Source organism: Bacillus rossius, chromosome 1 (genome assembly GCF_032445375.1).
Source record: "Bacillus rossius redtenbacheri isolate Brsri chromosome 1, Brsri_v3, whole genome shotgun sequence".
Lineage (NCBI taxonomy): Eukaryota > Metazoa > Arthropoda > Insecta > Phasmatodea > Bacillidae > Bacillus > Bacillus rossius.
Genome location: NC_086330.1, coordinates 138,237,483 through 138,262,890, shown reverse-complemented (window position 1 = coordinate 138,262,890; position 25,408 = coordinate 138,237,483). Strand labels below are relative to the sequence as shown.

The 25,408-nt window shown below is 51.3% G+C and overlaps 1 protein-coding gene across 1 annotated transcript; it reads right to left on the bottom strand.

Moving 5' to 3' along the window:
• Window positions 1-882: 882 nt before the first annotated feature.
• Window positions 883-3,072, bottom strand: LOC134546211 (low molecular weight phosphotyrosine protein phosphatase 1-like). Its single transcript, XM_063388823.1, has one exon. It carries the CDS (start codon window positions 2,963-2,965, stop codon window positions 2,495-2,497), a length of 471 nt encoding a protein of 156 aa, XP_063244893.1. The 5' UTR covers window positions 2,966-3,072; the 3' UTR covers window positions 883-2,494.
• Window positions 3,073-25,408: the final 22,336 nt, after the last annotated feature.

Sequence of the window (25,408 nt, the reverse complement as noted above, 5' to 3'; positions counted from 1 at the left end):
GATGCCGTCGCCCGAGCAGACGACGCTCCACGTGAAGTTAACAACCACCTGAGGATTCCCTCCACGTGGCTCCCGGCCACGCCCCATTAGGCCACGTGGGGCCACGCCCACCCGGACACGTGGTACCACACCCACCTGTTTGATTGTTTACAGTGTCATGGAACCGGTGAGCTCCCCCTACTGCCATATTCTAAGTAAAATGAATGCCTTAGTCTTACCTGTAAAAAAAAATAATTACTAGCTAATGCCTGGTATGTGTTGCAATGCCTCAATATTTTTTTAATTTGTTTGAGTAGGTACACACACAAAGCATACCTCTATCTCACTCTATTTCTTAATATATATCTCTCTCTCAATATATATCTTAATGTATATCATACTCTTTTATATATTATTAAATTCAATTTTGTCATGCATGCACATATATACTGAAAATTCACAAACTACTGCTAAACTATATGAAATGTACACACATTTAATGAAACAATTCATGGCCCACCTATAGTACTAATTCAGAAACCTTCACGGGCATGTGCATAACAACTCGCCAAAGTTTCATCACAATTGAACGAATGATATAGGTAGCAATACATTTACAAACGTTAACTTTTACATGTATCGATTAGCCTTTATAGAGCTATGATTTGTTTTGCTATCCAATTGCTAACAAGTTGACTTCAACTTCAGAAGAGACACACACTCCATAGACTAATTAGTACCTCAATGGATACGACTTGCACACCACCTATTGGCTATTGTACATTATCTCACCTATACAGTAACCTTCCTTGTGTTTCAAAGGTCAAGTGTGCAGTTTCTTCACTTTCGAGTGAATGGTTTAGGAACGGAACACATAAGGAATAAACAAAAAAAATACAAACATTCATTTAACATTTAATTTTTTTTTTACTATCTGGAGAATGGAGAGGCCATTTTGTTTCAGAGATCAGATTGCTCACTTCTTATTAAGGCCTACCTTCTTCGAGGACTTAGAATACTACCATCCTCCCCACTAAACACACAACTTAAAATAGTAAGCCCTCTCTCGTATCTATTTATGGTTAAAAAAAACATATATCATAACTTAGTGCTATCTTATACAGGTATTGTGATTAATAATACATTGTAATCAGTGTATCTGGTGTAGTTAAAAATTACTTAGCAACACTTGGTTATAATTTTAAAAAATTCTGTAATTAATTGAGCACATCAGCTTCAAGGATTTTAGCTTTATTCTACCAAGTCTATAACAAGCCATCATCATGTACCAAATATGCGAGTAAACTGCCAGTATAGAGGCTTATTAAATCCCTTAAACCTTAAAATACATACCAATGCCAAATTGTGGGGTATGTTATACTTTGGGGACTTGCTGGTAAAATATTTTCTGTAAAATCGGTAATCGTACCTCTACCTTTCCTTGTGAATAATATAGCTGGTAGGAGCAAGCAGTTTCCTGGTGCAGCAATCACTACAGCATTTCCTGTGCTCTCGCTGCCCGCACCCACCCAGACACCATCTCCTGGACCATCATTAGTTAGGGTCAGCTGGCAAATTAGGGCAAGTCTCCAAGGTACACCAGGGGGCAGGTGAGTTTATTTGTTACTGAAATAAACCCCACCAAGTATTTAACAAATTTCACTGTAAACTAGCTAACTCCTTCCAAGGCCCTTAATAGTATTTTTGTTCAGTAAAATGTTAATACAAATTTTACAACTGATTTTATGATATTTTTAGTATGTACTGTACATTTGAATATGCTTTAGCCTTGTTTCTATAGAAATGGGACAATACTTTGTTAAATCACAAAATGGTACAGATTTGGGCTGGAAACTATTTTTTTATGGTATGAAACTAGTTTTTGTGCATTAGTTTTGGATGAGTATGTTGGTTACTTAAAAACAATTAATTGGTGGCTTCAGGTTTGTTTTTATGATTGCACAGTATTAATTTTATGTATAGTTGTTCAACCATTTATAATGAATGGTTGAATAGGGTTTTAATAAATAAGTGTAATGCAACCTTGCTAAGGAAAATATCTGCAATTCGATATGACTTCACAGCAAAGCACACCACACCACCACAAACTCTATTGGCCACCACCAGCTACCCTTTTTTACACTACTTCCTTGCTCCTATCTTGTGCTGCTAATGCCCTACTGTAATGGATGTACAAGAGAAGCTACCACGAGAAAACCAGTTAATGTAACATCATTAAACCTTGATCTAATCAAAATGAATACTGAAGAAGACCACCATGAAATGCAAAGTGACTCAACACACAAAGACATAATCGCGAATTAAAAAATCACACCCAACTTTCATTATTTATAAAATTACATTTGAATTTGATTGTGAAAGACAATAGGCTACTATATACTGCACCTAAATACAAAACTTCAATATACAATAACTTCCCAGTTTGCGTAGAGAAAAAAATATATATATATATATCGCTGGTTTACAATACTTTTGAAAACCACAATAACAAACATCAGTTTTTCAAAGAATCCAAAAAAGCATTTATCGACCTTACACACTGCTGGAAGCACTTCTCGAAGCCTTCGTCGCCATCATCATAGTACGGATCTCGTATAATGGGATCACCTTCAGGGTCGAAAGACCCTAACAGGATTAACTTAGCTTTGCTGCCAGTTGGTGCAAGTCTCTTCAACTCCCTCATGTTCTCTTCGTCCTTGCCAAAAATGTAATCGAATTGATTGAAGTCGTCCTTTTGAATCTGACGAGCTTTGTGACGATATTCTATTCCATGGCGTTTGATTGTGTTCATTGCGCGTCTATCCGGCGACTTGCCGACATGCCATGAACCCAGCGCTGCACTGTCGACATGCCAATCATTTTGCAAATCTCTCTCTTTCAAGATATTTTGAAACACGGCTTCTGCAATTGGTGAGCGGCAAATATTTCCCAAACAAATAAACAACGCACTCTGTTTAGTTGCCATTATAAAATAACTCTGCGGTAATAACAATTTTACGAACTCTATTATTTTTCTACAAAGAAGATCGTAGATATGATGAAAATCAAAACAGCTGTCAGGAGACAGCACAGCATACTAAGACAAAATTGAAATAGTGCTTACCAACGACCTAGAGTTATATAGCCTGCTAGAGGGAGGCCATCTTTGATTCCATTTGATTTTGACAGAATGGTGGGCAAACAGTGCTTTGTTAGCAGACGACGTACGTTAACAGTATAAAAGTGGCAGTGTACTAAGTTAATTATGTAATATTACGGGATGAATTATGTTCAATATGTAAAAGCCATACTTGTTTCCAATCATACTATAAGAGGGTAGTGTTCAAATAGTTTACAATTTTAACAAGTGGTTATATTAGGTCAGTGGCGTAGCCAAGATTTGTGTATGGGGGGTGTTAAGAAGCATGCGCCCCCCCCTCCTCCGAAAAAACGTAAAAAACGGGGAGAGCGGGGGTCCTCCCCCGGGAAATTTTGAATTTTAAGGTGTAAAATAGTGCTATTTTAACAGTTTTCAGTACTTAAATTTTAATATTGTAATGGTAAACATTTTATTAATTTTAATATGAAATTTGTTTGAGTGATGAATAAGAAATTAATTTAAAAAAATTTGTTAATTGGGGGGGGGGGGGGGGGGGGGCGGGGTTTGAACCCCTAAAACACCACCCTGGCAAGCCCCTGGATTAGGTATACTAAAAATACGAAATAACTGTATGTACCAGTTAATCTTTTTAGCCCATGTATACTGCACATTTAACAATTTTAAAAGTAATTACAGAAATGAGCAGCTCCACAGAAATGTGTGTATTACCAAATTAAAATTAAAAAAAAAAAATGTGTAGGTAAGGTGAGCAACATGACACGTAGATTACTATTTCTACAAGAATTAACACAATAACCAACTAAAGATAATAGTTATTTTTAAAAGTATGTTTTCCTGGGAAATAGGCAAATAATGAATGGGAAAAGTTTTAATAGGCCTATGGGGGAAACACAACGTAATCAATGAGTAGGCTAAAGACACTGAGCACTGTAGGCTTAAGACAATGATCATAGTTTCTCCAGACACACGAGTTTCGATAAGTCACCAGCTAAGATTGTCGCGTACCCGTCTCCGTAGAATACGTGGAGACGTGGCGGACGTCTCTCGGCCGTTTTCTTGTATTGCCCGGCGCCAGCTCTCTCGCGTAGAGCAGCCTCCTGCGGGGAGGCAGGGGTGGACTGTCCGGCCCGTGTAGCTGCCGAGGGACGTCTCGCGCGCTGGAGAAATGTGCGGTGCAGGCTAGTTGTGTTGGTCCACGTGTTTTGGCCCGCGGACATGCCAGATACAAAACAACACTCACGCACACGGTAAAGAAAACGATCAAAGAGATTATAACCCACTATAGTACAGAAAACAAAAGCGATAATAGCGGCGAGTTTATCGAGCGTCTCGCGGCCGCATCTAGCCTCGAAGGTGGCTCGCACGCGACTGGAGACCAGGACGCCGGCGCACTGCTCTCGTGCGCACGGAGTGGAAGTGACGTCAAAGTGACGTCATTCCCAAAGCTGCGGCGCACTGCGGACAGGGCTGTGATCTGGGCTTTAACCCCGAGGCACGGAGATACGACGTCAGATGCCCCCCCCCCCCTTGATAAGCCTGGGTCAAGTCCTTCTGTGCTTCCACCCGAGGCAGCAGGATCGGGACGCCCTTTCTCGCGGCGGTCGTCGGGGTTAGGACTGCCTCTCTCGCCCCGTACTCGCCGGGTCGTCGTACACAAGCGCGTCCAGCTCCGAGCCTGTGATATAGTCTGCCCAGTAACATGGAGCTCGGCGACGTCGTCGGTTGCATCTCGGGGTCGTCTCAGCTGGCTCCTCGACTGTGACTCGGAACTCTGCATCAGCGAGGGAGGCACCATATCCCCATCCACCTTGGGTGGGGGAGAGTGGCTCAGCTGCCTCCTCCTAGTTCGGCTCGGTCACCAGAGGTTGTTCGTCTGCCGCAACGGCGCCCGCCTGAGGCATCCCGATGACATCACCGATCTGTGTCCGTGTCGTGCGTCTCCGACGGCGTCGCATCGGATTTGTGGCCGAGCTTCCTGCTGTTTCCAGAGTCGCTGTTTCTGGGCTGGGGGTTGCATGAAACAGGCCCCTATTGCCTCGGGGCGTGATCGAGTCGTCTGAAGTAGGCGTTTCGTCCACTTCTATTAGGATTACATCTTCAGAGACCAAATTTTCTCCTGGGAATTTTGTTCTCCGTATGGTGTCTAGGTGCACTTTTCGCACTCGCCGTCCATCCAGGTGGACCATCTAGGTGCTTAGCCATTTAAGGATCGGGTGTGGTCCCGACCATCTGGGGCTCAACCCCTCACTGTAGTTCTTCGGCATGCTGGACAGAGGCTGCGTGCGCACGTATACCAGTTCTCCAGGTTGGAGTTACGGTGGCATTTGGGTCGTCTGCGGTGTTATCTGGCGAGTATAGGCCCTCTGGTGTTCGAGCATTGTTGTCATTTCTGCCTCTCGCCATTGATGGCGCTCCTCTGGGTCTTCTTCTTCATCGGCTACCCCGTGGGCTGTCCATTCTCCTAGTAAGGGCAAATTGTGGCCTTGGACCATTACCGCCGGGGTCATTCCTGTGGCTGGATTGGTTCTGCGACGGATGCAAAACAGAGCCACTGCAAGATGGTTGTCCCACTTGGTATGGTCGCTACCCAGCCTTATGCGCATCTGGACTTTCAACTCTTGGTTTTGCCTCTCCATCGGGTTGGCTCGGGGGTGATAGGCAGGTGTGGTCCGGTGTTCGACGTGCCACGAGTTGCACATCTCCTGCCACTGCCTCCTGACAAATTTTCTGACATTGTCCGTTAGCAGGTCTCAAGGGTAGTCCCAACGCGGGAAGAATTCCGTTTGCAATATTGTCCCAATGGTGTTGGCCCGAATGTTGCTGGTGGGGTAAGCTTCTACCCAACGGGTGAAGAGATCGGTCACTACCACCAGGAATCTCTTGCCCCGGGCTGTGTGGGGATATGGCCCCATAACGTCCAGCGTGATAGACTGGAAAGGGGTAGTGGGAATGCGAGGCTGTTGTTGCTCCGTCCCGTCGCTCCGCCGCGCTTTCCGCTGTTGACACGTCTCACAAGTCCTTACATACTCCCACACGTCCCGGGCCATGCCGGGCCAGTGGTAGTGCTGACCGACAGCCCGCCGTGTTTGGTCCACCCCAGGGTGTCCTGCCAGGTCGTGATCATGCATAAAGCGCAACACCGCTTCACATGCCTCCGGTGGGACATAGGTGCGCCACTCCTGATCGGGTCCCATTCTTTGTGTGTAGAGCACACCATCCCTCGTAGTCCATGTCTCACATGGTTCCACTATTTGTTTTGCGCGTCTGCGCTCAGCATCCTGAGAGGTGCGTTGGGCACCGTGCACCCCACGTTTCAGCTCGACCAGGTCCGCAGGAGGTGGGTCGTCGTCAACACCTAGAGCAAGCAGGCGGCAGGTTGGGTCCCTTGGGTAGTGGAGATCCGTCTCATGGCCAGGTGGCAGTATCTTGTCCCAAGATACCTCATCCTCCAGGCACGATCCCTCATCAGGGTCCCGTGACAGGGCATCCGGCAGCTCGTTTTCTACTCCTGGGACGTGCTCCACAACAACGTCGAACGACTGTAAAAACCGCGCCCACCTCACGAGTTTGCTCTTCCGCCCCTGGAGGGTACAGAACCACGTGAGGCATTGTTGTCCGTGCGCAATACAAACTGCCTACCCTCGAGGTGGGGACGGTACTTCCTCAGTGCCCATACCAATGCCAGGCACTCCTGTTCATTGCTGTGGTAGTTCCGTTCAGCGCGGCCGAACTTCGCACTGGCGTAGTCGAATATGAACCTGTCCCCATTTTCGTCTCGTTGGTATAGCACCGCGCCCACCCCCTCGGCGCTCGCATCCGTCTCAACGTACAGCGTCCTCTTGGGGTTTATCCGTGATCCGTGACAGAGTGTGGCATTGGAAAAAAAAAGCAACCTTCAAGCTGTCCAGCGCCTTCTGTGCAGCCGGTGTCCAGTGGTAGTGCTGTCGTGGTGACAACAAATATGTCAGGGGGGCAGTGAGTGTGGAGAACTGCGGGATATAGTTCCGCAGCCAGTTGGCGAGGCCCAAGAGCTTCTGCAACTGCTTGCGGGTTCTAGGGATTCAGCTTCTGCAATTTTCGCCAGGTGCATCGGGTGCGGACGATTACCCTCAGTATCCACCAAATGCCCCAAAAACTCCACCTCTCTCCGTCCAATGTGACACTTCTGTGTGGCACAGGTCAGGTGGTGCGTCTCGAGCCGCTCCGGGACCAGGACCAGGTGCTGCACATGGTCCTCCCAGGTCTTGGAGTACACGATCACGTCGTCGAGGTAGGCTGTCACGAACTGGCCAATGTACCCTTCCAGTATGCGGGCCATCATAGCTTGAAATGTGGCCGGCGCGCACTTAAGCCCGAAGGGCATGGCACAGAACTGAAAGCGTCTACCATCGGGCACCGTAAACGCAGTCTTTTCTCTGTCACCTGGGTGTATTGGCACCTGCCAATAGCCCGAACGTAAGTCAAGGGTCGTGAACACTCGCACATTGCCCAGGCCTGCCAAGACCTCGTCCACACTGATCTGCGGTGGTGGAGAACTGATGGTGACACTATTCAGGGGACAGAAATCCTCACAGAAGTGTATGGTCCCATTCTTCTTGGCAGCTAGGACGATGCGTGAGTTGTATGCACTGTTGGAGGGTTCAATGACACCATCTCGCAACATTTCGTGCACTTGCTCACGCATCACCCGTTGCTCGCAGAAACCATATCCCCTGGGGGCCTCATACACTGGTTGGTCGTGCATAGTGGGGATTCGGTGTTCTGTCACCGTTGTGCGCCTGAGTGGGTCGGCAGTGGTGAAGACGCTCTGCCTTTCCCTTATGAGCCGCCTGAATGCATCCTGATACTCTAGAGGTACATCATTGTCCACATCTTCTAACTTCGAGGGCTCTACTTAGTGCATACACTGCCAGGCGCTCATGTTTGACGATATTCACTAGCCCAGAGGCTGGCGCTATCACTGTGTCATGCTCCACCAACCAAAGCTGTCCAAGCACTAGGTCCTCCCTGAGTCCCTCTACTACAACTGCTGCCGTCTGTGTAACCAGCTCCCTCACACTCACCGTTATGATGGCGTCCCCGATGGCTGTCCCGACTCCGGTGCTCGTGGCCAGGCGCAGTGCGCAGCGTCTCAGTGTGATGTCTGCTGGCAGTACCATGTGTTGGGCCACAAACACGTGGCTCGCACCTGTTTCTACGAGAGCGGCCATCAGTCTCCCGTTCAGAGTGACGGGTACCCGCATTAGCCGGTCGTCTGGGGTGGTGAGCTGTCCCAGTGTTATGTGTGTCTCGGCCGTCTGGGCCTCCGTTCCGCCGATTCCTCGCGTTCCGCCACTCTGGTGCGGTGGTCTGTCGGCTGCCACTCGGTGGGCCTACGATTGCCCGTGCTAGCATCTTCCGTGGACGTTCGGGCTGCGTGTCTCTCTCTGGGAGAGCGGGCACTCTGTACTGGTGTCTGGGCTCTCGTCCAGGAGTGGTCGTAATTGTCCGGCGCCCCAGAAGGCGCTGCAGGTTGCCCTCCATGGCTACGACCTGTCGTACATATTCTTCAACAGACCCGTTGCAATACGGCCTGAGGAAGGGTTGCAATTCTTCCCGCACTAACGCGGTCACGTCCGGCAACGCTTGCTCCGGCGCTTCCCCTGGGGCTATGCGACGATAAAGCTGCAACTTGCCCGCCAGTAATCTCTCCACCGATTCCGTGTCCCTCTGCGCCTCGCCGTAGAAACGGGCCTTGCATCTCAAGACTGCCTGGCGGTCGTCAAATCGGTGCATGAGACACGTGGCGAACTCCCGCCACTGCATATTTTATCGCCCCCATAGAGTCCACCACTCACGAGCACGGCCATGCAACTGTTCGCTCGTGTGTTGTGTCACTCCTCTACTGGCACACTGCACTGTAACATACGCCTCTCACACCATCGCATAACTTCCGTGGGTCTTCATGCACGAGTCCGCTAAACTCCGGCAGCACTATACGCCTGGCCCCTGTGGCAACCCCCACAGCGTATGCGACTGGCGGCGCTGCCGAGTTCGTAGGCGTGTCCCAGTCAATTAGGTTCGGCGACAGTGGATTCTGGTTCGGTAACATCGACCCGACGCGGTTGCCCGAGCAGCCTCTACACTCGTCACATCCCCCTTTTCCCCAGTACACGGCACTCGCTGTGTTCGAGGCTACCCTATGCAACTGCTCTGATAATATATTCCTGTCCCACAACAACACACCCCTCAGCAGTTTCTGTCTTCACCTCACTGTGCCTCAGTGGCGCGCACGTGCACGTGTTCCGACACTGCCACTCTACTGTCACAAGGTCCATGCCTTTCGGTAGATGACACGTCGCGCACGTAACTGTCAAACCGCGCGGTATCATTGTTTACAAACACAGGGCCACGTGGCCGCTCTGTCTGCGCAGCCTGCCCGCACAGGCTTCACCGCGCCCGTCCCAACACCGCCGGCGCGCCACGAAGATCACCGATGGCAGAACAGCGAAAGGGAGGAAAAGGAGGGGGTACCACAGTGCGTTATCATGATGAAGGGGGAGGGGGGGTTAATCGATGGCAAATATAATCCTGTTGTGGGACAGGAGACGGCGATGCGTTATCAGCTGAACCGTGAAACTTATAGGGGTTGGAAACTTGGGAAAGGAATGGTTGGGTCCATGCGTTGATGAGATCAAGGGCTGTACACTCTTTACCCACACTGCACACGCTCTCTTGTGGACTTGAAGTTCGCCACACGTACGGGCGCCAAATGTCGCATACCGGTCTCCTTAGAATACGTGGAGACGTGGCAGACGTCTCTCGGCCGTTTTCTTGTATTGCCTGGCACCAGCCTCCTGCGGGGAGGCAGGGGTGGACCATCTGGCCCGTGTTGCAGCCGAGGGACGTCTCGCGCGCTGGTGAAATGTGCGGTGCAGGCTAGTTGTGTTAGTCCATGTGTTTTGGCCCGTGGACATGCCAGATACAAAACAACACTCACACACACGGTAAAGAAAATGATAAAAGAGATTATAACACACTATAGTACAGAAAACAAAAGCGATAATAGCGGCGAGTTTATGGAGCGTCTCGCGGCCGCGTCTAGCCTGGAGGGTAGCTCACACGAAACTGGAGACCAGGACGCCGGCGTACTGCTCTCGCGCGCACGGAGCGGAAGTGACATCATTCCCTAAGCCGCGGCGCGTTGCGGACAGGGCTGTGATCCGGGCTTTAACCCCGAGGCACGGAGGTACGACGTCAAGATAGTATGAACCGTTAATTTTTACCTCATGTAAATTGCATGTCTTTGATTTAAGTACATCCGGTGGATATTTTCTACATAAAGGCAGGATAGGTAAGGAAAGCATTTTTTTTTTTGTCCTGTATGTATATATAGGATGTATCAAAATTCATGTTACAACGCTTGAGGGTAGAAAGCTCTTATTATTTGCAACCATTTTTGCCAATAAACATGTTGCCAGAAACATGTTGTTAAGCCCCTGTAGCGCCAGAAAGAGTCAGCGTAGGCAACTTGTTGGGCATTGTGCGAGACAGACGATGCTGTGGTGAATTACGTGTTTACGACTCCGGGCAGCGCTCGAGAGGACTGTACGATGTCGAATGCTGACCCCCGCCCCTTTTTACTTCCGTTGGTGGCGCCCTTTTCTTCCGTTCGTGCCGTGCCATAGCACTGGGCAGCGTGACATCGCAGTGTCGCAGTGTGCTTTGATATCACTGGTGGTCTGTTGTTGACTGTTCTGTCGTACAAGCAAACTCGTTGTGTCATTTCTTTCGCTGTGGTTCTGAAAAGGGCGACGTTTTAGTGGAGCTCAATGGAGTACACGTTTAGTGAGTACACGGACATGCTGCTTGTTTACGGGGAAGCTAGACAAAATGGACGAGCAGCCCGTCATCTGTACGAAGAACGATATCCGGGTCGTAGGATTCCAGCTCACACTATGTTTGCAAGACTTACTCAGTGAATGCGTGATACTGGTACATGTGCTGTCACAAGACCAAATGCTGGTGCTCCACGCAGGGTTCGTACACCCAGTTTTGATGTACTTCAGAGATTTGAGGAGAGTCCGGATACAAGCACAAGGGCAGAAGGTTCCGATATGGACGCTGACAAAATGGCTGTTTGGCGAGTTCTTCATGAGCAATTCTTGTGCCCGTACCACCTTCAAAAAGTACAACCCATGGGTCCGGCAGATTATCCTCTTCGCATGACCTTTTCTCGTTGGTACATTCGAAGAGTATTGAGGAACCCCGAGTTAGCGGTTTTATTCAGCTATGAAGCCAAGTTCACTCAAGACGCTATTCTCAATTCGCACAACATTCATGTTTGGAATAATGTCAATCCGCATGCAACGTGTGTTGCAGCTCCCCAGGAATGTTTTTCAGTTAATGTGTGGGCCGGTATTGTTGATAGCGTACTCATCGGGCCTGTTTTTCTTCTGCCACGACTTACTGGCGCCGGATACCTCCACTTCCTTCAGAACAAACTACCAGGTCTTCTTGAAGAGGTTCCATTGCATGTTCGACATGTAATGTGGTACCAACATGACGGGGCACCACCTCATTTTTCCCTGCAAGTGCGAGAGTATTTAAACCAAACATTTCCAAACCGATGGATTGGACGAGCGGACTCTGTCGCATGGCCGCCAAGGTCACCGTACCTAACCCCGTTAAATTTCTTTCTGTGGGGTTAAGTAAAAGGGCTTATCTACACTACGCCAGTAGAAACGGTAGAAGAGCTTACACAGCGAATCATTGAAGTGTTCGAAATCATAAGGTCGACTCCACACATGCTCCAGCGTATCCGTGAAAACACGATTCACCGTTGCCACCTCTGTGTCGCTCAAGGTGGGCGTGTTTCTGAGCAGTTGCTTTAGGCTGTCACGTTGATAAAACGTATGCAACAATTTCAATGTTGTGAAACAAAGCCGAAGCTGTGATTGATTTCAGAGTGAAATTAAAATCTGTGCCACGATTAAAAAGGTTATTTCTCTACTCAAACGCCCGCACATCCACAACGTAACACTCTACAACGGGTTGCCTACGCTGACTCTTTCTGGGGCTACAGGGGCTTAACTACGCGTTTCTGGCAACATGTTTACTGGCAAAAATGGTTGCAAATAATAAGAGCTTTCTACCCTCAAGCGTTGTACTATGAATTTTGATACATCATGTATGTATGTGTGTGTGTATATATATATATATATATATTTGTGTCATAACCTTTTTACCCATTCTCTAGGAGGGAATTGTGATACCTTAAATAGTTTACCATTTCAACAAGTGGTTAGGTTAGGTACATTAAAAATACTCTGAAATTGTGTGCATAGTAGTTTCGGTTATGTCAGCCAAATTAGTGAAAAGATTGAGTGGGTTAGGTAAGCAAAGTTAATCATACTTTAATTACAATTTCAACAAGATATTATTCATTATTAAGGTAGCTGATCCAAACAATCATTTACTGACCAATTATTTTCTAAAAGCTGCTTATCTCCAGTATTACTGGTTCAGCCATTTATGTACATAGAGCCATATTTTTAGAGCTGGGTTTTCAAGGTTGAGAGTCAAAAACAGAGGCGAGGCGTCCATGGAAGCTGTGGAAGTGGCGCTTCCCTTCCATTAACCAGTAAACAATAAAAATATTTAATTTTTATATTATCTAGAAAATGTAATAAGTAACAAAAAAAATCATGGGCAGTGTAGATGCATGTCACAATCTAACCGTACGAGCAGTCCGCCCATACAAACAACGACCAGCTGCTATCTGCGTGCGCAGCTGGACTGGTGCTGCTATCTAGGAGGGATAAAAGGAACTACGAACTGGGCTTGCGGGAGTTGCCGTTGGCCTGGAAGCGGCCTCGCCTGCAGCTTCCAGTTGTGCAAAAACAGTATAAGAACCATGTGTGAAATATAAAGGATAAAACTTTATACGTATGTTTTAACATTAACTAATGAGTATCGATTATCTTAAAATATGCTTAAACGTTTTGTTTTGTTAAAGTGAATAGTGGTGGTCTATAAATAAACCGTAAACTTTTCTTTCAATACACGAGCTGCGATATGCATGCGTAGTGTGGCGGGCTATACCGCGGGCTGGAAGCTGCGGTGAAGAGAGCTTCCACGCCAGAATAATGGCGAGTAGTGAGGTTTCTCAACCTGGATTTTCAGGTAATGCTCTTTTGTTGGACTCAGAGGAATCATGCGTCAATAATTGTAAATGTATTATAGAAAAACTAATAAACAGTCCGTTTAGTGCTTTAACTTTTGAACAAAAAAATGAAATAATCCTCAGTGGCAGACCTATACCTCCGTTAGCTCTGGAGACAAAAGTAAAAGCATGTACTAGGCATTTTCATCCACGCACTTACGAACATATAACCTGGTTATGTGGCTGCATGAAACTGATGAAACTTTTTTGTTGGCCTTGCTTACTCTTTTCAAAAGAAAATTCAGTGTGGAGTACTTCCGGTTTTTGCGATTTAAATAATCTTCAGAAAGCAGAAAAACGGCACAAATTATCCCACAGCCACATTATGTGTTTGAAAGAACTCAAACAGTTCGGTAAAACACGTATTGAATTCGCGGTAAGCAGTCAGTATCGGCTAGGCATTGAGATGCATAATGAGAAAGTGCGTAAAAACAGACGGATCGTGAGCCATCTGATAAGAGCAACTTGTTTTTTGGCTAAACAAGAACTGGCTTTTCGTGGCCACGAAGAGTCTACTTTGTCACTTAACAAGGGTAATTATATAGAATTTCTTAATGAATTGGCTGAATATGACAATGAGCTCAAAGCTCACCTTGAGAACTCAACAGTTTTCACAGGTTTATCGAGTGACATCCAGAATGATATTCTGTTATCTCTGTCTGAAGTAAAAAAAGAAATATCGGAGTCACCTTTTGTGGCACTGATTTTGGATGAGACAACCGACATATCAGTCAAATCTCAATTATCCTCAGTACTACGATATGTTACAAGAAATGGGGATGTTGAGGAAAGATTTTTAAAGTTCGTGGATGTCAGTGATGATAGAACAGCTAATGGACTTTACCAACATGCCATACAAATTTTAGAAGACTTTAAATGTGTCGATAAATTAGTAGCGCAGACATATGATGGAGCTGCAGTGATGGCTGGAGAGCATGGTGGACTGCAAACAAAACTTAGAGCAGTCTGTGATCAAGCTATTTTTGTTAACTGTTACGCCCACAAGTTAAATCTTGTTCTTTCGCAGTCTGTAAGTTACATCAAACAGTGCAAGGTATTTTTCATCTCTCTAACAGCGTTTGGCAGTTTTTTTGGAAAATCAACGAAGAGGATGCAGGCTCTAGATGCAAAGGTGAAAAAGAGGTTTCCCGCGCTTGCTCCAACTCGCTGGAATTACAATAGTAAGCTTGTAGAAACTGTGAACGAACACAAGGGAAATATAGCAGATCTTCTAAGAGCTATGATAGAAAATGCTGACAAGTGGGATTCCGAAACATTATGTTATGCCCGTGGTCTTTTATCACATTTGAATGATTTCGATTTTAATTTCTTTCTTGTCATATTTTCGTACATTTTCCCGCATTCGGATTCAATTTTCCAAATACTTCAAACTAAAATCAGTGACATAAATTTCTGTATGAAGAAGATTGAAAACTTTAAAACCTTTCTAAACGATTTAAGAAATGATTTTGACCGAGTGTGGGGAAATGTTTGCTCAGAGTGTGAAAATACTCTCCTAACAGCAAAACGCGCTCGTGTAGATTTTTCCTCGGGTGAGGATAAAAAAGTTATTTACAGAAGACTTTTTTTTTCAAATTGTGGATGCCATTATTGTGCATGTAAATCAAAGATTTTCAGAAGTACCCAAGCTAAAATTCGTAAGCTTGTTGGATAGCAAACTTTTCCTTCAGCATTCACAAAACTTCCCAGAAGAAGCTTTCGTATCTCTGAATAAAAACTACGGGAAATTCTTTGATTTACCAAGCTTAAGAAGTGAGTTGTACGTTTTATTCACGGACAGTGACAAGCACAAATGTACTGTGTCAGATTTCCAATTGTATTTGGTAGCATCCGAACTAAGTGACGTATTTCCAGAAACACTAAAACTGTCAAAGCTTATCTTGACAATGCCAGCTACAAGTGCTTCAGCTGAGAGATCATTCTCAGCTTTGAAGCGAATTAAAGACTACTTGCGGAACAGCCAGCGTCAGGAAAGATTATCTGCCCTTGCACTACTCAGCATTGAAAAAAAACTTCTGCAGAAACTACGTCGTGGATCATCTTTCAATGATGATGTGATCGATATCTTCGCAACTAAAAACTGCAGAATTGAGCTGAAATATAAAATTTAAGGTAAGAAGTACATTTTTATGAGGTTCGTCTCTTTATTTTAAGTACTTACTTTGCCATGTGTTGTCTGTTTATATATTTTGTACCAGATATCGATGATACTACACTCCCAATTAGCATATAAATAATGTAGAGTAGGTATTTTATTATCAGAATAATGTAAGTCAAACATTATTTTTTTTCAAAAATAATTTATAATTAAAAAATATGTCAGTTTTTCTACCTGTGGAATAGTCAATGTTCAGTAAGAAAACTACATAAATAGCACCCTTTTGTACCTTGATATCCATATTTTCCCGGGGGAGGGCACTCGGACCCCCCCCCCCCCCCTGGTCATGTTTTGGGGTGAACGGAGTTGTTACTTCCCCTCATGTAAACCTCACGCCTCGCCACTGGTCAAAAATGTTATTTTTTTAACTGTTATAAATGATAATTTTCTCGAAAAATAGGTAAGTATTGTAGTGTCATTCATTTGGCCTCGGCCCCCTTGTGCTAGTGCTGCATGGTCATTCCTGAAACGAACTTGTAGGCTGCCCCAGACACTGCAGGGAAATTTTATCTAATATCTATGCCCAAGCTAGTCATCCTGTAAGATGGTGATGCACCCGGCGCCAATAGATGGCACCTGCTGCAGAATGTAAATAATTGGGATTCATAGTGGCATTACTCAGGGAAGGGGTGGGCTTCAGCTCGTGTTGGGAGCATCCCGAGTTTCCGAAATCAGCATATTACCAGGACAGTCAGCAGGGCCGGTGCAAGGTAAATTGGCGCCTTAGGCGAAAAACCTTAATTGCCCCCCCCCCCCCCCTCCCCAAGGCCTGACACCACAAAAAAATTTTCCTTGCCTCAAAATACATCACGTAAGCCTAAGATTTTGTCAACAATAAAATGTAAGCATGTTTGTGTTTATTTTTACTTTTTTATTTATTACAAATCATAAATAGGTCACCGTGGACTTTAAATAATTACTTACATCAATATAAACATTCCAAACTGTTACAAAAATCCATTTTCATCTAGTTTCAATAATCGTTTAACATATTATATCAGCTGTTATGTGTCGTGCAGCGCCGCCCCCAGCTACTTGGTGCCCTAGGCGGTTGCCTAGTTCTCCTATATGGACGCGCCGGCCCTGACAGTCAGTGACATATTATAGAACATGTTGCAAAGGCTAAATCTGTAAATATAGACTGTAACGATAATATGTAACCGACTTGTATATACAAGTTCGCCCCCCCTGCTCTCTCCCCCCCCCCCCCCCCGCCGAAGCGGCCTTCGGGATTACGCTCTGGAATCCTTCGCTGGAGTGGCCCTCGGGATTATGCTCTAGCATATCTCTTCCCCTGGAGTGGCCACTCGAGGATTATACTCTAGGACCTGACACCGTTCCGGCTGCCTCCCCGTCAAAGCTATCAAGTCTTGCGGGATGGGTCTCGGGGTTTGGGTTCGGCCAAGTGGCGGGAGGCAGGGACGTGTCCGTAGAGGTGATCCTTGGGCTGTTTAGGCCACCCAAGACGCCTTATACTACAAATGATGCACTCTGCTACGTGAAGTGTGGTTTTTATTACACATCAACCTCTACATGGTGCTATCCATCCCCTGGCCGCGACTGTTCGGGGTTAGAGAGCTCTGCGCGTGTACGGCTGTTCGGCGATGACCCCGCTTACTATGGAGAGGGGGGAATTTTGAGCGAACAGTACGTGGCGGACGTTGCTGCTAAGACCTGCGCGGTGATGCGCGGTGATGCGCGGTGATGCGCGGTGATGCACGGCCAGTGGTGTTGTACTCACGATCTAGATGCGGTTGCGGAATTGGCGCGAAGGTGGCTTCTCAACGTTGCGCGAAGACAACCAGCCTCTTCGAGCTCCCGGTGGGTACTGACTCACTCGTGTAGCACAGCGCTACAGCAGGCCTGCCAATTGCGCGCCAGAAGCGCAGCGCGTGGGAAACAGACGCGGCCAAGTTTAGGACCTATTCGCACGTTGAACAATGGAATTAACAAATAAAAACATTTGATGAAATATACATTACATAGTTTATGTCTGTGAGAGAAAACATGTGCCCTTGATGCTATTATAGTCCGGCGGAAGCACATTGCCACACCCGGCGGAGTGCTTCCGCCGAGGTGGCCGGTAGTGGTGCTAGCTGCGGGTCGTTCGGTGCACTCACACTCGTTGCACCATGTTGCACGTGCGGGCGTGTTCGTGGCACACGGCTTTGAGAGGCGTCGGAGAGGCATCGCGGCCTGTGCGACTAAGAGGCGCACTATCGGCTGGCGTCAAATGCCCCCCTCTATCTGAGGCCGCTATGTGCACCGACGCCTCACAATGATCGCACGGGAGTGACGCACTCGAAGCGCGGCACTGGGGTGGTGTACTATGCCTGGGGTGAGATTCTAGGCCCTGAGCATCTCTCTTCAAACAAGAAAATGACTGTGTGCCTCCCTCTTTATGCTCGTTCCCCCTCAGTAGGGGCAGTGATGTTTTGATGTGGATAAGCTCCATTGAGTTGCACTGTGGTGGCACTGTAGGGTCCCTGGCCTGTCCCTGATGATTGGTCCATTCGTACTCAGCAAGGTGAACCGGAGCCCTGCGGGTCCTCTGTGGCCGCCGTGGAGAGGAGGGGGCTGCCGCTTGCTCGGGTGTGATGTTCGGCGGGAGGCACCCCTTCAGGGGCAAGAACTTGTCCGAGGTATTGTCCTCAGTCTCGTCCAGGGGAGTGATATTTTCAATAATGTATCTCCCGGGCTCGGCCAGGGTGTAGGCCTGGCTAGCTTGGTCTCTCTCAGGCTCGTCCGGGGGGGTGACATCCTCAATTATGTATGTCCCATGTTCGGCCAGGGTGTAGGCATGGCTAACTTGGTCTCAGGCTCGTCCGGGGGGGTGACATCCTCAATTATGTATTTCCCGGGCTCGTCCAGGGGCGTGATATCCATGGACTCATGTTCGTCTAGACAGCACGTCTGGACTGGAGCCTGCCGCGTGCGTGATGGGTACCTTCCCCCAATGTCAGTTCCTTCCTCCCCCCCCTTCTGACTCATCACCTGACTCATCGACAGACATCTGGGGGTTGGCATCTACCAAGCTCATGTTCAGCATCCATGATGGCTCATCCCATTCCTCTGTCTCCTCCTCGTCATTCTGTTGCCATATCGGGGAGTCCTGATGGGTGCCACCCGCGGTGTCGATCGGAGGGCTCAGTGTACGGGCAGTTGGAGTTTCCAGTTCGGGGGGGGCAATATGTATCGGCTCAAGTCCCATGTTATCATCAGATGGTGGGGCGGTGCCCTTTGGCAGAACCTGCTGGTTCGTTACCTGCTGGCCCTCTGATTGAGGCACCCTCGAGTTGGGCCCTGGTGACACGCCTTCCATTACCCCGGGTGCTACCAACCGCAGGTCATCCCTGTGGACCTTGGCAGGCCGTCCCCGGGGGGTACGGACCGCGTATGACGTGGGTCCGGATTTCCAGAGCACTTCCCTTGGCTCCGACCACTTGGGGGCCAGCCCCGCACAGAAATTGCGAGCGACCGATGACAGATGGTGCTGCCTCACGTACACCCACTGTCCAGGTTGTAGGGGCGTTGGGGGGTGACTGGTCTGTGGTGTGTGCTCCGATAGGAATTGGTTTTGCTGTTGCCTGGCCTGTTCCCTCCCTTCCTCAATCTCCGGACGGATTAGTGTGTCCGTGATGGCCGCTGCCACCCGGCACTCCCCTGGTAGGGCGAGGTTCTGTCCATACAGCAGCTCGGCCGGGCTGTGGCCTGTGACGGCATTCGTACGGCGCCTAAGACAATACAGTAACTTGGGTATATGTACATCCCACTTAGAATGGTCGTCCCCCAGGCGCAATCTTAACTGTGCTTTTACTTCTTGGTTCCGATGCTCGGTCGGATTGGCCTGGGGGTGATAGACAGGGGTGGTGTGGTGGTCTAGGCCCCACCGACGACAGTCAGCTCGCCAGCGCTTCCCAGTGAATTGACACCCATTGTCTGTCAGTAGAACCCTCGCGAAGCCGTAGCGCGGGAAAATTTCCTGGTCCAGTAGAGCTGCTATGGTCCCAGCTCGCACATTGGACACTGGGAAGGCCTCAACCCACCTTGTGAAGATGTCCGTGATGACCACTAAAAATCTTTTGCCCCGAGTGGTCCGGGGATATGGCCCCATGATGTCGAGTGCCAGTGTGTGGAACGGGTCACGGGGTCGACGGGGGCGCTGTTGCTCCACTCCGTCCATCCGCCGCGCCTTCCGCTGTTGGCAGCGCTGACACTGTCGCACATAACCCCTAACGTCGCGGGTGATGCCTGGCCAATGAAATGTTTTGCGGATGTCCGTCTGCGTCTGGTCTGCCCCGGGGTGGCCAGCCAAGTCATGGTCGTGGTGAAAATGTAGTACGCCAGCTCGTGCGCACCCGGGTACGTAGAGACGCCATGCCTCCATGTCGCCAGGCACCCGTGTCTGTAGCACTCCGTCTACTACCCGTTGGAAGGGGTGGACTGTTCCCTCACCTGCCTGCACTTCGGTCTGAGTGGCCTCGTCCGTCTGCTGGGCATGCTGCACGGCCGCCACTAGGGCAGTGAGGGTCTCGAACACCTGGATTGGGGCAATGTCCGGGGGCGTGGTCACGGCGCACAACACCGCTGGTGCCTCCTCCCCGGTGGCGACAGGTAGGGTACCTGGTGGGGGTAGTAGCCCCTCCCAGCTGTGGTCGTCCTGGAAAGTGGACCTAGGGTCGGGGTGACGTGACAGCTCGTCAGCGAGCTGGTTGTCCTGCCCCTTCACATGCTCGACCGCGAAGTCGAAGCTCTGGAGCATGAGTGCCCACCGCGTGAACTTCGACTTGCGGCCTTGGGCGGAATCCAGCCAGCTTAGACACTGACTGTCTGTCCTCAACGTGAAACGCCGGCCCTCCAGGTGGTGTCGGTACCGCCGCATCGCCCAAACGACGGCCATGCACTCCTGTTCGTTCACATGGTACCGCCGCTCGGGCTGGCCGAACTTGGCGCTCGCGTACTCCACTATCCGGCGTTCCTCGTTTTCCCCTACCTGGTATAGGACGGCCCCCATCCCCTCTTGGCTTGCATCTGTCTGCAAGTATAGCGGGGAGTCGGGCCTCAAGCGGGCGAGTCGGTGGCACTCCCGGAACTCGTGCTTGACGGTGGCCAGTGCATGATCTGCCTCCTCTGTCCACCGAAACCGGGTCTTCGGTGACAATAGGTCGGTCATAGGGGCAACTATGCTGGCAAAGTGGGGTACAAAGGATCTTAGCCAGTTCAAGAGACCTAGGAGTTTTTGTAGCTGCTTACGGGTGCTGGGTGCAGGTTTGGATTCAATGAGGTTCAGGTGTTTGGGCAGCGGCCGACAGCCTTCGGCATCCACGAGGTGCCCCAGGTACTCAATCTCTCGCGCACCCACGTGGCATTTGTGGGGGGCGCATGTGAGTCCATGTCTGGCCAGCCGCTCAAGGACCAGGCCTAGGTGGCGTGCGTGGTCCTCCCACGACCGCGACCAGATGATCACGTTGTCTAGGTACGCTGCAGCAAACTCGCCGGCGTAGCCATCCAAGACGCGGACCATCATGGCCTGGAAGGTCGCAGGGGCGTCCATCAGCCCGAACGGCATGGCGCAGAACTGGAAACGCCTCCCATCAGGCGCGGTGAAAGCTGTTTTGTGCCGGTCCTCCGGGCGTACCGGCACCTGCCAATATCCTGATTTTAGGTCTAGCGAGGTAAAGATGCATGCATCGCCCAGCCCCGCCAAGGCATCCGTGATGTTGATGAGGGGAGGGGGGGCAGGTATGGTGACTGCGTTAATTGGCTTGAAGTTGACACAAAAGCGCATTGAGCCATCCTTCTTACTGGCCATCACAATCAAACAATTGTAACGGGACTCACTTGGCTCAATGACGCCATCGCGCAACATCTCAGCGATCTGCGTCTGGATGACCTCGTTCTCCTTGGGCCCGAACCCGAACGGTTTGACGAACCGGGGTTCATGTGGCCTGGTCGGAATGGCGTGCTCAGCGACCGTGGTGTGTCGTAGCATATCAGTAGCAGCAAACACTTGCGGTTGTTGTGCCAATACCCGGTTAATTAGGTCTATCTGCTCGGGTGGTACACCATTTTGCAATTCATCTAGGGTGATGGGGTTCTCTCGCTGCGGTGGTAGCCGCCGACCCAGGCCGTATACGGTACGCCTCTCCTGCTTGCCGACGTGCACCCTCCCCGCCCGCACTTCTACTGTAGCATCCTCCTGGGCTAACCATGGCAACCCTAAAATCAACTGGTCCCTGAGCCCATCCATCACGAGGGCGGTGGTTTGACTGGTGTGATCTCTAATGGCAAGGGTGATTTGGGTGCGGCCGACCGTAAGTGCCTTCGCCCCCTCGGTGGCTAATTGTACATTCTCACGCTCCGGGATCAGGTCCCCCTCGGGTATGAGTTGAGCTGACACGTAGGAATGACTGGCAGCCGTGTCCACTAATGCATGCACAGGTTGCCCATTCATGGCCACCGGTATCCTAAGTAGGTACCCAGCCTCAGGTCCCAACTGTCCCAGGTGGGGCGACTCACCCGACTGCTCCAAGGGCGCTGCCGACGTCGTCAGAAGCACGTGGTGGCTGGTGTAGCTCGCCGACGACCTGGTGCGGGCCGTTGACGGGTGGCGCTGGTCATCCCCGTCCGTCGTGACAGGGTACGCCGGTGCATTAGGAGGCACCGCAGGTGCTGCCGTGGTCGCCGGGGGCACCCGGTAGCTGGTGTAGCTCGCCGGCGACCTGGTGCGGGCCGCTGACGGATGGCGCTGGTTATCCCCGTCTGTCCTGACGTGATACGCCGATGCATAAGGAGGCACCGCAGGTGCTGTCGGGGTCGCCGGGGGCACCCGGTGGCTGTTGTAGCTCGCCGGCGACCTGGTGCGGGCCACTGACGGGTAGCGCTGGTCATCCCCGTCCGTCCTGACGGGGTACGCCGGTGCATAAGGAGGCACCGCAGGTGCTGCCGTGGTCGCAGGGGGCACCCGGTAGCTGGTGTAGCTCGCCGGCGACCTGGTGCGGGCCGCTGACGGGTAGTGCTGGTCATCCCCGTCCATCCTGACGGGGTACGCCGGTGCATAAGGAGGCACCGCAGGTGCTGTCGGGGTCGCCGGGGTCACCCGGAGGCTGGTGTAGCTCGCCGGCGACCTGGTGCGGGCCGCTGACAAGTAGCGCTGGTCATCCCCGTCAGTCCTGATGGGGTACGCCGGTGCATAAGGAGGCACCGCAGGTGCTGTCGGGGTCGACGGGGGCACCCGGTGGCTGGTGTAGCTCGCCGGCGACCTGGTGCGTGCCGCTGACATCGCGACCAGGTGAGGCGGGCCGCCCCCACCCGCGCTAGGTGGATGGGACGGCAGCTGGGTGGCCCCCGCAGCAGCGTGCGGGGGCGGCGCCGACGCCAGGTGGACGGCGTCGCTCGCCGGCGACCTGGGGCAGGCCGCGAACGGGTGAGGCGGGCCGTCCCCACCCGCCCCAGGTAGATGGGACGGCAGCTGGGTGGCCCCCGCAGCAGCGTGCGGGGGCGGTGCCGATCCAGGTGGACGGCGTCGCTCGCCGGCGACCTGGGGCAGGCCGCGAACGGGTGAGGCGGGCCGCCCCCACCCGCGCTAGGTGGATGGGACGGCAGCTGGGTGGCCCCCGCAGCAGCGTGCGGGGGCGGCGCCGACGCCAGGTGGAAGGTGTCGCTCGCCGGCGACCTGGGGCAGGCCGCGAACATGTGAGGCGGGCCGTCCCCACCCGCGGCAGGTGGATGGGACGGCAGCTGGGTGGCCCCCGCAGCAGCGTGCGGGAGCGGCGCCGACGCCAGGTGGACGGCGTCGCTCGCCGGCGACCTGGGGCAGGCCGCGAACATGTAAGGCGGGCCGCCCCCACCCGCGCTAGGTGGATGGGACGGCAGCTGGGTGGCCCCCGCAGCAGCGTGCGGGGGCGGCGCCGACGCCAGGTGGACGTCGTCGCTCGCCGGCGACCTGGGGCAGGCCGCGAACGGGTGAGGCGGGCCGCCCCCACCCGCACTAGGTGGATGGGACGGCAGCTGGGTGGCCCCCGCAGCAGCGTGCGGGGGCGGTGCCGACGCCAGGTGGACGGCGTCGCTCGCCGGCGACCTGGGGCAGGCCGCGAACGGGTGAGGTGGGCCTCCCCCACCCACGCTAGGTGGATGGGACGGCAGCTGGGTGGCCCCCGCAGCAGCGTGCGGGGGCGGCGCCGACGCCAGGTGGACGGCGTCGCTCGCCGGCGACCTTGGGCTGGCCGCGAACGGGTGAGGCGGGCCGCCCCCACCCGCTCTAGGTGGATGGGACGGCATCTGGGTGGCCCCCGCAGCAGCGTGCGGGGGCGGCGCCGACGCCAGGTGGACGGCGTCGCTCGCCGGCGACCTGGGGCAGGCCGCGAACGGGTGAGGCGGGCCGCCCCCACCCGCGCTAGGTGGATGGGACGGCAGCTGGGTGGCTCCCGCAGCAGCGTGTGTGGGCGGCGCCGACGTCAGGTGGACGGCGTCGCTCGCAGGCGACCTGGGGCGGGACGCGAACATCGCGACCAGGTGAGGCGGGCGGCCCCCACCCGCACCAGGTGGATGGGACGGCAGCTGGGTGGCCCCCGCAGCCGCGTGTGTGGGCGGCGCCGACGTCAGGTGGACGGCGTCGCTCGCAGGCGACCTGGGGCGGGACGCGAACATCGCGACCAGGTGAGGCGGACCCTCTCCAGCTGTAATAGGTGGGCGGAGTGGCGGCTGGGTGGTTCCGCGTCGCCGGGGTGAGTCTTTCCGCGGAGCTGGGCTGTTAATTGGGGGGTGGTGGCCAGCTGCGTCACCGCCCCCTAGACGGAGTTTCCCGGGAGCTTCACCTTGCCCCCTCGCGTTCGCCAGACTGCCTCGCGGGTCGGGCACACCATGTGCCAGTGGTACTGCTCTGTCGCGCAGTAGCGGCAGCGGGGTGGCCGGCTGTCCTGGGCGCCCTGTGTTCACCCGCGGTGGTCGTCGCAACGCGTCTGTACAGCGCCACGGTGAAGAGCGCCCGGTAGGGGCATCCCCTCCCCCATCGGGGACGGGTCGGTGGGCCGGTAGTTGCCCCTCGGCGGCGGCGGACCCGTGTACGGCACTATGGCACGTTCGACCTCTGCGCGCGCCGCCCCCTTGATATTCTGTTATCTCTGTCTGAAGTAAAAAAAGAAATATCGGAGTCACCTTTTGTGGCACTGATTTTGGATGAGACAACCGACATATCAGTCAAATCTCAATTATCCTCAGTACTACGATATGTTACAAGAAATGGGGATGTTGAGGAAAGATTTTTAAAGTTCGTGGATGTCAGTGATGATAGAACAGCTAATGGACTTTACCAACATGCCATACAAATTTTAGAAGACTTTAAATGTGTCGATAAATTAGTAGCGCAGACATATGATGGAGCTGCAGTGATGGCTGGAGAGCATGGTGGACTGCAAACAAAACTTAGAGCAGTCTGTGATCAAGCTATTTTTGTTAACTGTTACGCCCACAAGTTAAATCTTGTTCTTTCGCAGTCTGTAAGTTACATCAAACAGTGCAAGGTATTTTTCATCTCTCTAACAGCGTTTGGCAGTTTTTTTGGAAAATCAACGAAGAGGATGCAGGCTCTAGATGCAAAGGTGAAAAAGAGGTTTCCCGCGCTTGCTCCAACTCGCTGGAATTACAATAGTAAGCTTGTAGAAACTGTGAACGAACACAAGGGAAATATAGCAGATCTTCTAAGAGCTATGATAGAAAATGCTGACAAGTGGGATTCCGAAACATTATGTTATGCCCGTGGTCTTTTATCACATTTGAATGATTTCGATTTTAATTTCTTTCTTGTCATATTTTCGTACATTTTCCCGCATTCGGATTCAATTTTCCAAATACTTCAAACTAAAATCAGTGACATAAATTTCTGTATGAAGAAGATTGAAAACTTTAAAACCTTTCTAAACGATTT